Genomic DNA, 13951 nt, shown 5'->3' with positions numbered 1-13951 from the left:
TTTATCCCATTTTATCCCATTTTTCCCATTTTATCCCATTTTTCCCGGTTTTTTCCCGGTTTTCCCAGGCTGCAAGCTCAGCTCGGTGCCCGTGCTTTATCCCATTTTATCCCATTTTTCCCGGTTTTTTCCCGTTTTTTCCCAGGCTGCAAGCTGAGCTCAGTGACCGTGGTTTACACGCCCTGGAGCAACCTGCGCAAAACGCCCGACATGGACGTGGGGCAGATCGGCTTCCACCGCAGCAAGGACGTGAGGGAAACTCTGGGAATAATCCTGGGAATGTGGGAATGTGGGAATAAACCTGGGAATGTGGGAATTTGGGAATGTGGGAATAAACCTGGGAATGTGGGAATGTGGGAATAAACCTGGGAATGTGGGAATGGGAACAATGGGAGCAGATCGGCTTCCACCGCAGCAAGGACGTGAGGGAAACTCGGGAATAACCTGGGAATTTGGGAACTTGGGAATAAACCTGGGAATAAATCTGGGAATGGGAAATGGGAATGTGGGAATAAACCTGGGAATGGAAATGGAAATGGGATTGGGAATTGGAACAATGGGATTGGGAGCAATGGGAGCAGATCGGCTTCCACCGCAGCAAGGACGTGAGGGAAACTTTGGGAATAAACCTGGGAATTTGGGAATGGGAACAATGTGAATTGGGAATGGGAGCAGATCGGCTTCCACCGCAGCAAGGACGTGAGGGAAACTTTGGGAATAATCCTGGGAATAAACCTGGGAATTTGGGAATAAACCTGGGAATGGGAAATGGAAATGGGATTGGGAATGGGAACAATGGGAGCAGATCGGCTTCCACCGCAGCAAGGACGTGAGGGAAACTCGGGAAAGGGAATAAAGCTGGGAATTTGGGAATGGGAATTTGGGAATTAACCTGGGAATTTGGGAATAAAACTGGGAGTAAACCTGGGAAGTTGGGAATAAACCTGGGAATAAAGCTGGGAATAAACCTGGGAATAAACCTGGGAATTAACCTGGGAATAAAGCTGGGAATTAATCTGGGAATTTGGGAATAAAGCTGGGAATAAACCTGGGAATTTGGGAATAAAGCTGGGAATTAATCTGGGAATTTGGGAATAAAGCTGGGAATTAATCTGGGAATAAACCTGGGAATAAACCTGGGAATTTGGGAATAAACCTGGGTATAAACCTGGGAATTAATTTGGGAATTAATCTGGGAATAAAGCTGGGAATTCAGGAATAAATCCGGGAAGGAGCCCGGGAGCGGGAATGGGACCAGTGGGAGCAGAACCTCCCCACGTCCTGCTCTAATTCCCGTTTTTCCCTGGAATTCCGGCTTTCCTGGAGCAGAACCCCCCCAGCTCCCGCTCCCCTTCCCGTTTCTCCCGGTTTTCCTGGGAATCCCGGCTGCGCTCGGGGACGGTGGAGCAGCACAGCCCCCTTTTCCCTGGTTTTATTCCCATTTTTCCTGGATTAATTCCCAGTGTAATTCCCGTTTTTCCTGGTTCAATTCCTGTTTTAATTCCTGGTGTAATTCCCGTTTTTCCTGGTTTCATTCCTGGTGTAATTCCTGTTTTTCCTGGTTCAATTCCCGGTTTAATTCCAGGTGTAATTCCCATTCTTCCTGGATTAATTCCCAGTGTAATTCCCCTTTTTCCTGGATTAAGTCACGGTTTAGTTCTCGTTTTTCCCGGTTTAATTCTGGTTTAATTCCCGTTTTTCCTGGTTTAATTCCTGGTGTAATTCCCGTTTTTCCTGGATTAATTCCCAGTTTAATTCCTGTTTTTCCTGGTTTAATTCCAGTTTAATTCCTGTTTGTGCTGGATAACTTCTGGTTTACTTCCCGTTTTTCCTGGTTTCATTCCCGGTTTTCCTGGATTAATCCCAGTGTAATTCCCATTTTTCCTGGATTAATTCCTGGTTTAATTCCTGCTTTTCCTGGTTTAATTCCCAGTTTAATTCCCGGTGTAATTCCCATTTTTCCCGGTGTAATTCCCGTTTTTCCCTGGAATTCCCAGTGCCATTCCTGGCTGTGCTCGCTGGCAGTGGAGCGGCACAGCCCCATTTCTCCCGGTGTAATCCCCGCTGGAATTCCCGCTGGAATTCCCACTGTAATTCCCGCTGTAATTCCCACTGTAATTCCCACTGTAATTCCCGCTGTCATTCCTGCTGTAATTCCCACTGTGATCCCCACTGTAATTCCCAATGTAATTCCCACTGTAATTCCCACTGTAATCCCCTCTGTAATTCCCACTGTAATTCCCGCTGGAATTCCCACTGTAATTCCCTCTGTAATTCCCACTGTAATTCCCTCTGTAATTCCCACTGTAATTCCCAATGTAATTCCCAATGTAATTACCACTGTAATCCCCTCTGTAATTCCTCCTGTAATTCCCACTGTAATTCCCGCTGGAATTCCTGCTGGAATTCCCGCTGTAATTCCCGTTGTAATTCCCAGTGTAAATCCCACTCTAATCCCGCTGTAATTCCCAGTGTAATCCCAGTGTAATTCCCACTGTAATTCCTGCTGTAATCCCGGTGTTTTTCCGCGCCGTTCCCGGCATTCCCGGGTGCGCTCGGTGCCGGTGCAGCGGCGGCCGTGGGGGGTGTAATTCCCGCTGTGATTCCCGGTGTAATTCCCGGTGTAATTCCCACTGTAATTCCCGCTGTAATTCCCACTGTAATTCCTGCTTTAATTCCCGCTGTAATTCCCGCTGTAATTCCCACTGTAATTCCCGCTGTAATTCCCGCTGCAATCCCCGCTGTAATTCCCGCTGCAATTCCCACTGTAATTCCCACTGTAATTCCCACTGTAATTCCCACTGCAATTCCCACTGTAATTCCCACTGTAATTCCCACTGTAATTCCCAATGTAATCCCCGCTGTAATCCCCCTGTAATTCCCCCTGTAATTCCCGCTGTAATCCTACTGTAATTCCTGCTGTAAATCCCAGTGTAATCCCCGCTGTTATTCCCGCTGTAATTCCCGCTGTAATCCCGGTGTTTTTCCACGCCGTTCCTGGCGTTGCCGGGTGCGCTCGGTGCCGGTGGAGCGGCGGCCATGGGGGGTGTAATTCCCGCTGTAATCCCATTTTTCCGTGTTGTTCCCGGTGTTGCTGGGTGTGCTCGGTGATGGTGGAGCGGCAGCCATGGGGGGTGTAATTCCCGCTGTAATTCCCGCTGTAATTCCCGCTGTAATCCCGGTGTTTTTCCGCGCCGTTCCCGGCATTCCCGGGTGCGCTCGATGCCGGTGCAGCGGCGGCCGTGGGGGGTGTAATTCCCGCTGTGATTCCCGGTGTAATTCCCGTTGTAATTCCCACTGTAATTCCCGCTGTAATTCCCGGCGTTTCCAGGTGCGCTCGGTGCCGGTGCAGCGGCGGCCGTGGGGGGTGTAATCCCTGCTGTAATTCCTGCTGTAATTCCCGCTGTAATTCCCGCTGTAATCCCGGTGTTTTTCCGTGCCGTTCCCGGCGCGCTTGGTGCCGGTGGAGCGGCGGCCGTGGGGGGTGTAATTCCCGGTGTAATTCCCGCTGTAATTCCCGGTGTAATTAATTCCCGCTGTAATTCCCGCTGTAATTAATTCCCGCTGTGATTCCCGCTGTAATTCCCAATGTAATTCCCGCTGTAATTCCCGCTGTGATTCCCGTTGTAATAATTCCCGCTGTGATTCCCGCTGTAATTCCCGCTGTGATTCCCGCTGTAATAATTCCCGCTGTAATTCCCGCTGTGATTCCCGCTGTAATAATTCCCGCTGTAATTCCCGCTGTAATTCCCGCTGTGATTCCCGCTGTAATAATTCCCGCTGTAATTCCCGGCGTTCCCAGGTGCGCTCGGTGCCGGTGGAGCGGCGGCTGTGGGGGGTGTAATTCCCGCTGTGATTCTCGCTGTAATAATTCCCGCTGTAATAATTCCCGCTGTGATTCCCGCTGTGATTCCCGCTGTAATTCCCGGTGTAATTAATTCCCGCTGTGATTCCCGCTGTGGTAAATCCCGCTGTAATTCCCGGCGTTCCCAGGTGCGCTCGGTGCCGGTGGAGCGGCGGCTGTGGGGGGTGTAATTCCCGCTGTGATTCCCGCTGTAATAATTCCCGCTGTAATAATTCCCGCTGTAATTCCCGCTGTAATTAATTCCCGCTGTGATTCCCGCTGTAATTCCCAATGTAATTCCCGCTGTAATTCCCGCTGTGATTCCCGTTGTAATAATTCCCGCTGTGATTCCCGCTGTAATTCCCGCTGTGATTCCCGCTGTAATAATTCCCGCTGTAATTCCCGCTGTGATTCCCGCTGTGATTCCCGCTGTAATTCCCGGTGTAATTAATTCCCGCTGTGATTCCCGCTGTGATAATTCCCGCTGTAATTCCCGGCGTTCCCAGGTGCGCTCGGTGCCGGTGGAGCGGCGGCTGTGGGGGGTGTAATTCCCGCTGTGATTCCCGCTGTAATAATTCCCGCTGTAATTCCCGCTGTGATTCCCGCTGTGATTCCCGCTGTAATTCCCGGTGTAATTAATTCCCGCTGTGATTCCCGCTGTGGTAATTCCCGCTGTAATTCCCGGCGTTCCCAGGTGCGCTCGGTGCCGGTGGAGCGGCGGCTGTGGGGGGTGTAATTCCCGCTGTGATTCCCGCTGTAATAATTCCCGCTGTAATTCCCGCTGTGATTCCCGCTGTGATTCCCGCTGTAATTCCCGGTGTAATTAATTCCCGCTGTGATTCCCGCTGTGGTAATTCCCGCTGTAATTCCCGGCGTTCCCAGGTGCGCTCGGTGCCGGTGGAGCGGCGGCTGTGGGGGGTGTAATTCCCGCTGTGATTCCCGCTGTAATAATTCCCGCTGTAATAATTCCCGCTGTAATTCCCGCTGTGATTCCCGCTGTAATTAATTCCCGCTGTGATTCCCGCTGTAATAATTCCCGCTGTAGTAATTCCCGGTGTGATTCCCGGCGTTCCCAGGTGCGCTCGGTGACGGTGGAGCGGCGGGCGCCGGAGCAGCTGCGGCGCCTGGAGCGGACGCGCGTCGAGCGCTTCCCCGACCTGGCGGCCGAGCGGCAGAGCCGCGACCGCCTGGAGCGCGGCCGGCAGCGCCGGGAGCTGCGCCAGCAGCGCCGGGAGCAGCGCCTGGAGCAGCGCCGCAAGCAGGAGATGGAGGAGCTACGGTGGGAATTCCAGGAGTGTTGGGAATGCCGGGAATGTTGGGAGTGTGGGAGATGTCGGGGATGTTGGGAGTTTTGGGGATGTTGGGGATGTTGGGCGCCGGCAGCGCCGGGAGCTGCGCCGGCAGCGCCGGGAACAGCGCCTGGAGCAGCGCCGCGAGCAGGAGATGGAGGAGCTACGGTGGGAATGCCTTGGGAATGTTTGCTGGGAATGCCGGGAGTGTTGGGGATGTGGGAGATGTCGGGGATGTTGGGAGTTTTGGGGATGTTGGGAATGTTGGAGGTGTTGGGTGCTGGCAGCGCCGGGAGCTGCGGCGGCAGCGCCGGGAGCAGCGCCTGGAGCAGCGCCGCAAGCAGGAGATGGAGGAGCTACGGTGGGAATGCCTTGGGAATGCCTTGGGAATGCCGGGAGTGTTGGGGATGTGGGAGATGCCGGGGATGTTGGGAGTTTTGGGGATGTTGGGAATGTTGGAGGTGTTGGGTGCTGGCAGCGCCGGGAGCTGCGGCGGCAGCGCCGGGAGCAGCGCCTGGAGCAGCGCCGCGAGCAGGAGATGGAGGAGCTACGGTGGGAATGCCGGGAGTGTTGGGGATGTTGGGGGTGTTCGGAATGTTGGGTGTGTTGGGAATGTCGGGGATGTTGGGAGTTTTGGGGATGTTGGGGATGTTGGGTGGCGGCAGCGCCGGGAACAGCGCCGGGAGCAGCGCCGCAAGCAGGAGATGGAGGAGCTACGGTGGGAACGCCTTGGGAATGTTTGCTGGGAATGCCGGGAGTGTTGGGAGTGTGGGAGATGTCGGGGATGTTGGGAGTTTTGGGGATGTTGGGAATGTTGGAGGTGTTGGGTGGCGGCAGCGCCGGGAGCTGCGGCGGCAGCGCCGGGAAGAGCGCCTGGAGCAGCGCCGCGAGCAGGAGATGGAGGAGCTACGGTGGGAACGCCTTGGGAATGTTTGCTGGGAATGCCGGGAGTGTTGGGGATGTGGGAGATGTCGGGGATGTTGGGAGTTTTGGGGATGTTGGGAATGTTGGGGGTGTTGGGTGCTGGCAGCGCCGGGAGCTGCGGCGGCAGCGCCGGGAACAGCGCCTGGAGCAGCGCCGCGAGCAGGAGATGGAGGAGCTACGGTGGGAATTCCAGGAGTGTTGGGGATGTTGGGGGTGTTCGGAATGTTGGGTGTGTTGGGAATGTCGGGGATGTTGGGAGTTTTGGGGATGTTGGGGATGTTGGGTGGCGGCAGCGCCGGGAACAGCGCCGGGAGCAGCGCCGCAAGCAGGAGATGGAGGAGCTACGGTGGGAACGCCTTGGGAATGTTTGCTGGGAATGCCGGGAGTGTTGGGAGTGTGGGAGATGTCGGGGATGTTGGGAGTTTTGGGGATGTTGGGAATGTTGGAGGTGTTGGGTGCTGGCAGCGCCGGGAGCTGCGCCAGCAGCGCCGGGAGCAGCGCCTGGAGCAGCGCCGCAAGCAGGAGATGGAGGAGCTACGGTGGGAATTCCAGGAGTGTTGGGAATGCCGGGAATGTTGGGAGTGTGGGAGATGTCGGGGATGTTGGGAGTTTTGGGGATGTTGGGAATGTTGGAGGTGTTGGGTGCTGGCAGCGCCGGGAGCTGCGGCGGCAGCGCCGGGAGCAGCGCCTGGAGCAGCGCCGCAAGCAGGAGATGGAGGAGCTACGGTGGGAATGCCGGGAATGCCTTGGGAATGCCGGGAGTGTTGGGGATGTGGGAGATGTTAGGGATGTTGGGAGTTTTGGGGATGTTGGGAATGTTGGGCGCCGGCAGCGCCGGGAGCTGCGCCAGCAGCGCCGCGAGCAGGAGATGGAGGAGCTACGGTGGGAATTCCAGGAGTGTTGGGAATGCTGGGGATGTTGGGAATGTTGGGGATGTTCGGAATGTTGGGAGTGTTGGGAATGTCGGGGATGTTGGGGATGTTGGGAATGTTGGGGATGTTGGGTGCCAGCAACGCCACGAGCAGCGCCGGGAGCAGCGCCGCAAGCAGGAGACGGAGGAGCTACGGTGGGAACGCCTTGGGAATGCCTTGGGAATGCCGGGAGTGTTGGGGATGTGGGAGATGTTAGGGATGTTGGGAGTTTTGGGGATGTTGGGAATGTTGGGTGCCGGCAGCGCCGGGAACAGCGCCTGGAGCAGCGCCATGAGCAGGAGATGGAGGAGCTATGGTGGGAATGGCCTGGGAATGCCGGGAGTGTTCGGAATGTTGGGGATGTTGGGGGTGTCAGGAATGGTGGGAGTGTTGGGAGTATTGGGGATGTTGGGAGCGTTGGGAATGTTGCGGACGTTGGGAATGTTGGGAGCGTTGGGGATGTTGGGTGCCAGCAGCGCCGCGAGCAGCGCCGGGAGCAGCGCCGCAAGGAGGAGATGGAGGAGCTACGGTGGGAATGCCGGGAGTGTTGGGAATGTTGGGGATGTTGGGAGCGTTGGGGATGTTGGGGGTGTTGGGAATGCCGGGGATGCCAGGGATGCTGGGAATGTTGGGTGGTGGCAGCGCTGGGAGCTGCGCCTGGAGCAGCGCCGCAAGCAGGAGATGGAGGAGCCAGGGTGGGAATGCCTTGGGAATGCCGGGAGTGCTGGGGGTGTTGGGAATGTTGGGGATGCCAGGGATGTCGGGAACGTTGGGGATGTTGGGAATGTTGGGGATGCCGGGGATGTTGGGGGCCGGCAGCACCGGGAGCTGCGCCACAAGGAGGAGATGGAGGAGCTCCGGTGGGAATGGCCTGGGGATTCTGGGAATGTTGGCAGTGTTTGGGATGTTGGGAATGTTGGGAATGTTGGGGATGCCGGGGATGTTGGGTGCCGGCAGCACCGGGAGCTGCGCCACAAGGAGGAGATGGAGGAGCTCCAGTGGGAATTCCGGGAATGCCGGGAGTGTTGGCAGTGTTTGGGATGTTGGGAATGTTGGGAATGTTGGGAATGTTGGGGATGCCAAGAGTATTGGGGATGTCGGGGATGTTGGGGATGTTGGGAATGCCGGGAGCTGCAGGAGCAGCACCGGGAAGAGGAGAGATGGAGGAGCTCAGGTGGGAATTCCAGGAGCGTTGGGTGGGAATGTTGGGAATGCCAGGGATATTGGGAGTGTTGGGGTTGTTGGGAATGATGGGAATGTTGAGGATGTCTGGGATGCCGGGGATGTTGGGAATGTTGGGAATTCTGGGAATGTTGGGTGGGAATGTTGGGAATGTTGGGAATGCCAGGGATATTGGGAGTGTTGGGGATGTTGGAATGTCGGGAATGTTGGGAGTGTCGGGAATTCTGGGAATGTTGGGGATGGACAGGAGATGGAGGAGCTCAGGTGAAAACGAGTGCTGGGAATGCCGGGAATACCAGGAGTGCCAGGAATTCCAGGAACGTTGGGGGTGTTGGGAATTCTGGGGATGTTGGGATTGTCGGGGACGTTGGGAATGTCGGGAATTCCAGGGGTGTTGGGAGTGTCAGGAATTCCAGGAGTGTCGGGAATTCTGGGAATGTTGGGAATGCCGGGAATGTCGGGAATGCTGGGAATGCTGGGAATGTTGGGAATTCCGGGAATGCTGGCTGGCGGCAGCTGCAGGAACAGCGCCGGGATCTGCGCCAGGAATGTTTTTTGGGAATGTCAGGAATGTCTCGTGGGAATGTTGGGAATGTTTGTTGACGATGTTTGGTGGGAATTCCGAGAAAGCTTGGTGGGAATGTCTGGTGGGAATGTTTGCTTGGAATTCTGGGAATGTTTGGTGGGAATTCCGGGAATGTTGGGTGAGAATGTTGGGAATGTTGGGTGGGAATGTTTGGTGGGAATTCTGGGAATGTTTGGTGGGAATTCCGGGACTGTTTGGCAGAAATTCCAGGAATGTTTGGTGGGAATTCTGGGAATGTTTGGTGGAAATTCTGGGAGTGTTCAGTGGGAATTCCGGGAATGTCTGCTGGGAATTCTGGAATGTTTGGTGGAAATTCTGGGAATGCTTGGTGGGAATTCCGGGACCGGAGCTCCTGGGGGTTTTCCCAGGACAATCCCGGCTTCGGTCGGGGAGTGGCACTGGGAGAGCTGGAATTGCCTCGGGAATTCCCTCTGGAATTGGGTCTGGAATTTCCTCTGCAATTCCCTCTGGAATTCCATGTGGAATTGCCCTGGAATTAACCCTGGATGCCCCTGGAATTGCCTCTGGAATTCTCTCTGGAATTCCCTTTGGAATTCCTCAGTTCTCTCTGGAATGCCTTTGGAATTTCCCCTGGAATTCTCTCTGGAACTGCCCTTGGAATTTCCTCCATTCCCTCTGGAATTCCCTCTGGAATTCCCCCTGGAGCTTTCCCAGGATTCCTCCTGCTCCCCCCGGAATTCCGGATCCCAGATAACCGGGAATGGGAGGCCGGGATGTGCCGGGAGTTCAGCCCCAGGGATTTGGGAATTTGGGATTCCCAGGATTCCCTCGGGAGCTTCCCCAAGCACCACAAAAAGCGGGATTGAAGGAAATCCGGGATTTTCCCGGGATTCAGGCTCAGAAAGCCGGGATCAAAATCCCAAATCCAGGATTTTCCTGGATCCAGCCTTGGAAAACCGGGATTGAAATCCCAAATCCGGGATTTTCCTGATCCAAGCTCGGAAATCCGGGATTTTCCTGGATCCGGGCTCGGAAAGCCAGAATCGAAATCCCAAATCCGGGATTTTCCTGGATCCAAGCTCAGAAATCCGGGATTGAAATCCCAAGTCCGGGATTTTCCTGGATCCAAGCTCAGAAAGCTGGGATTGAAATCCCAAATCCGGGATTTTCCTGGATCCAAGCTCGGAAAGCCGGGATCAAAATCCCAAATCCGGGATTTTCCTGGATCCAGGCTCGGAAATCCGGGATCGGGATCCCAAATCTGGGATTTTCCTGATCCAAGCTCGGAAAGCCGGGATCGAAATCCCAAATCCAGGATTTTCCTGGATCCAAGCTCAGAAAGCCGGGATCAGGATCCCAAATCCGGGATTTTCCCGGGATTCAGGCTCGGAAAGCCGGGATCAAAATTCCAAATCCGGGATTTTCCTGATCCAAGCTCGGAAATCCAGGATTTTCCTGGATCTGGGCTCAGAAAGCCGGGATCGAAATCCCAAATCCGGGATTTTCCTGGATCCAAGCTCAGAAATCCGGGATTGAAATCCCAAATCCGGGATTTTCCTGGATCCAAGCTCAGAAAGCTGGGATTGAAATCCCAAATCCGGGATTTTCCTGGATCCAAGCTCGGAAAGCCGGGATCAAAATCCCAAATCCGGGATTTTCCTGGATCCAGGCTCGGAAATCCGGGATCGGGATCCCAAATCTGGGATTTTCCTGATCCAAGCTCGGAAAGCCGGGATCGAAATCCCAAATCCAGGATTTTCCTGGATCCAAGCTCAGAAAGCCGGGATCAGGATCCCAAATCCGGGATTTTCCCGGGATTCAGGCTCGGAAAGCCGGGATCAAAATTCCAAATCCGGGATTTTCCTGATCCAAGCTCGGAAATCCAGGATTTTCCTGGATCTGGGCTCAGAAAGCCGGGATCGAAATCCCAAATCCGGGATTTTCCTGGATCCGAGCTCGGAAAGCTGGGATTGAAATCCCAAGTCCGGGATTTTCCTGGATCCAAGCTCAGAAAGCTGGGATTGCAATGCCAAATCAGGGATTTTCCCGGATCCGGGTTCGGAAAGCCGGGATCGAAATCCCAAATCCAGGATTTTCGTGGATCCAGGCTTGGAAAACTGGGATTGGGATCCCAAATCCGGGATTTTCCTGGATCCAAGCTCAGAAAGCCGGGATTGAAATCCCAAATCCGGGATTTTCCTGGATCCAGGCTCGGAAATCCGGGATCGGGATCCCAAATCCGGGATTTTCCCGGATCCGGGTTTGGAAAACCGGGATCAAAATTCCAAATCCGGGATTTTCCTGATCCAAGCTCGGAAATCCGGGATTTTCCTGGATCCGGGCTCGGAAAGCCAGAATCGAAATCCCAAATCCAGGATTTTCCTGGATCCAAGCTCGGAAAGCCGGGATTGAAATCCCAAATCCGGGATTTTCCTGATTCAGGCTCAGAAAGCCGGGATCAAAATCCCAAATCCGGGATTTTCCCGGATCCAGGCTCGGAAATCCGGGATCGGGATCCCAAATCCGGGATTTCCCAGCTGGGAGATCCCGGAGGTTTTTTGGGAAAAAGGGGATTGCGGGGTGAAGGGTGAGGGGCGGAATTCCGGAGGGAAAACCCTCGGGAATTGCGGGATCATGGGGAATTCTCCCCGCAGGAGCTACTCGTCCCTGATGAAGGCCGAGAACATGTCCTCCAACCAGGTGAGGCGGCCGGAATTCCGGGAATTCCCTGGGAACGGGGCGGGATAACTCCAGGAATTCCCTGGGAAAGGGTTGGGATAACTCTGGGAATTCTTTGGGATAACTCCGGGAATTCCCTGGGAAAGGGTTGGGATAACTCCGGGAATTCCCTGGGAAAGGGTTGGGATAACTCTGGGAATTCTTTGGGATAACTCCGGGAATTCCCTGGGAAAGGGTTGGGATAACTCTGGGAATTCCCTTGGATAACTCCTGGAATTCCCTGGGAAAAGGATGGGAAATCCTTGGGATAATTCTGGGAATTCCTTGGGATAACTCTGGGATAACTCCGGGAATTCCCTGGGAAAAGGATGGGAAATCCTTGGGATAATTCCGGGAATTCCCTGGGATAACTCCAGGAATTCCTTGGGATAACTCTGGGAATTCCCTGGGAAAAGGATGGGAATTTCTTGGGATAATAATTCCAGGAATTCCTTGGGATAACTCTGGGAATTCCCTGGGATAACTCTGGGATAACTCCAGGAATTCTTTGGGATAATTCCGTGAATTCTCTGGGAAAAGGACGGGATACATCCGGGAATTCCCTGGGATGACTCTGGGATAACTCTGGGAATTCCCTGGGAAAGGGTTGGGATAACTCCAGGAATTCTTTGGGATAATTCCGGGAATTCTCTGAGAAAAGGACGAGATACTTACGGGAATTCTCTGGGAAAGGGTTGGGATAACTCCGGGAATTCTTTGGGATAACTCTGGGAATTCCCTGGGAAAAGGACGGGATAATTCTGGCAATTCCTTAGGAATGGGAATGGTGGGAATGGGAATAACGGGATTGGTGGGAATGGGATTGGGATTAATGGGATGGGAACATGGGATTGGGAATTATGGGAATACTGGGAAGGAACGGGAATAGCGGGAATGGGAATGATGGGAATGAGAATTCCCGGAGCTCCAGACCCCAAAGTGTCCCCACAGGAATTCCCCCAGTCCCACGTTCCCAAAATCCCAAATTCCCCAATTCCCAAACTCCCAAATCCCCCCATTCCCAAATTTCCATTCCCACATTGCCATTCCCAAACTCCCAAATTCCCCAATTCCCAATTCTCCCATTCCCAAATTCCCAATTCTCCCATTTCCAAATTCCAATTCCTGCTTTCCCAATTCCTAATTCCCAAATCCCCCATTCCCAAATTCCCTAATTCCCAAATTCCCACATTCCTAAATTCCCCCATTTCCCCCATTAATTCCCCAATTCCCAATTCCCGCATTCCCCAATTCCCGATTCCTGCATTCCCAATTCCCAAATTCCCCAGTTCCCAAATCCCCAAATTCCCAAATTCCCCCATTCCCAATTCCCGCATTCCCAAATCTGCAATTCCCACATTCCCCAATTCTCCAATTCCTGCATTCCCAAATTCCCCCATTCCCAAACTCCCACATTCCCAAATTCCCCAATTCCTGCATTCCCTCATCCCCACATTCCCAATTCCCCACATCCCTAAATTCCCGCATTCTCAATTTCCCCATTTCCAATTCCCAAATTCTAAATTCCCAAATTTTCCCATTCCCAATTCCCACATTCCCAAATCCCCGCATTCCCAAATTCCTGCATTCCCGCGTTCCCCAATTCCCAATTCCCAAATTCCCGCATTCCCAATTCCCCCATTCCCAATTCCCAAATTCCCCAAATTCCCAAATTCCCCCAAATCTGCAATTCCCCCATTCCCAAATTCCCGCATTCCCAATTCCCCTATTCCCAATTCCCAAATTCCCCCATTCCCAAACTCCTGCATTCCCAATTCCCCCATTCCCAAATTCTCGCATTCCCAAATACCCAAATTCTCCCATTCCCAAATTCCCCCATTCCCAAATCCTCGCATTCCCGAATTCCCGCATTCCCGCGTTCCCAATTCCCCACATTCCCGAATTCCCAAATCCCCCATTCCCAAATTCCCAAATTCCCAAATTCCCGCATTCCCAAGTTCCCCCATTCCCAAATACCCAAATTCCCGAATTCCCGCATTCCAAATTCCCACGCCCGGCATTCCCGCTTTTCCCGCAGGACGGGAACGACTCGGACGATTTCATGTGAGGCTCCCGGGAATTCCCGGGGGAAGGGGCCCGGCCGTGTCCGGAGCCGTTCCCGAATTCCCGCGCCCAACAAAGCCCGCGGGAGCCGCCGGAGCCGCCTCTGGAATTCTTGCGCCGGGAATCGCCGGGAATCGGGGAGGGGGGCGTTGGGAATTCCGGGATTTGTCCCTCGGGATCGCGCGGAATTCCGGGTGGGGGCGTGGGGATGGGAGCGGGGAGGGGTTTGGGAGGGGGAAAAAAATGGGAAAATGTGGGGTGGGAAAATGGGGAAAAACTGGGAAAAAAATGGGGAAAAACTGGGAAAAATGGCGGGAAAAGCAGGGAAAACTGGGAAAAAAAAGGAAAAGCAGGAAAAACTGGGAAAAAAAAAGAGGAAAAACTGGGGGAAAATGGGGAGAAACTGGGAAAAAATGGGGAAAATGGGGGAAAACTGGGAAAAACACTGGGAAAAATGGGGAAAAAAATGGGG

At 53.9% G+C, this 13951-nt stretch overlaps 2 protein-coding genes across 2 annotated transcripts in view; one reads left to right on the top strand and one right to left on the bottom strand.

The window, feature by feature from the left end:
* The window catches only part of CCDC25 (coiled-coil domain containing 25), a gene marked incomplete at its 5' end in the record, with an annotated part of 20795 nt that extends 7220 nt beyond the window's left edge, over positions 1–13575 (top strand). The window contains 4 exons of the mRNA XM_053938116.1: positions 82–249; positions 4921–5123; positions 11352–11397; positions 13454–13575. Coding sequence (XP_053794091.1) covers positions 82–249; positions 4921–5123; positions 11352–11397; positions 13454–13483 — 447 coding nt within the window. The remainder of the gene's footprint in view (positions 1–81; positions 250–4920; positions 5124–11351; positions 11398–13453) is intronic.
* OTOF (otoferlin) overlaps positions 1–13951 on the bottom strand; it is a 218906-nt gene that overhangs the window by 19396 nt on the left and 185559 nt on the right. The window lies entirely within an intron of this gene.

Source organism: Vidua chalybeata, chromosome 3, assembly GCF_026979565.1.
Source record: "Vidua chalybeata isolate OUT-0048 chromosome 3, bVidCha1 merged haplotype, whole genome shotgun sequence".
NCBI lineage: Eukaryota > Metazoa > Chordata > Aves > Passeriformes > Viduidae > Vidua > Vidua chalybeata.
Note: the sequence above shows the minus strand (reverse complement) of the source record. Positions and strands in the feature narration are given on the sequence as shown.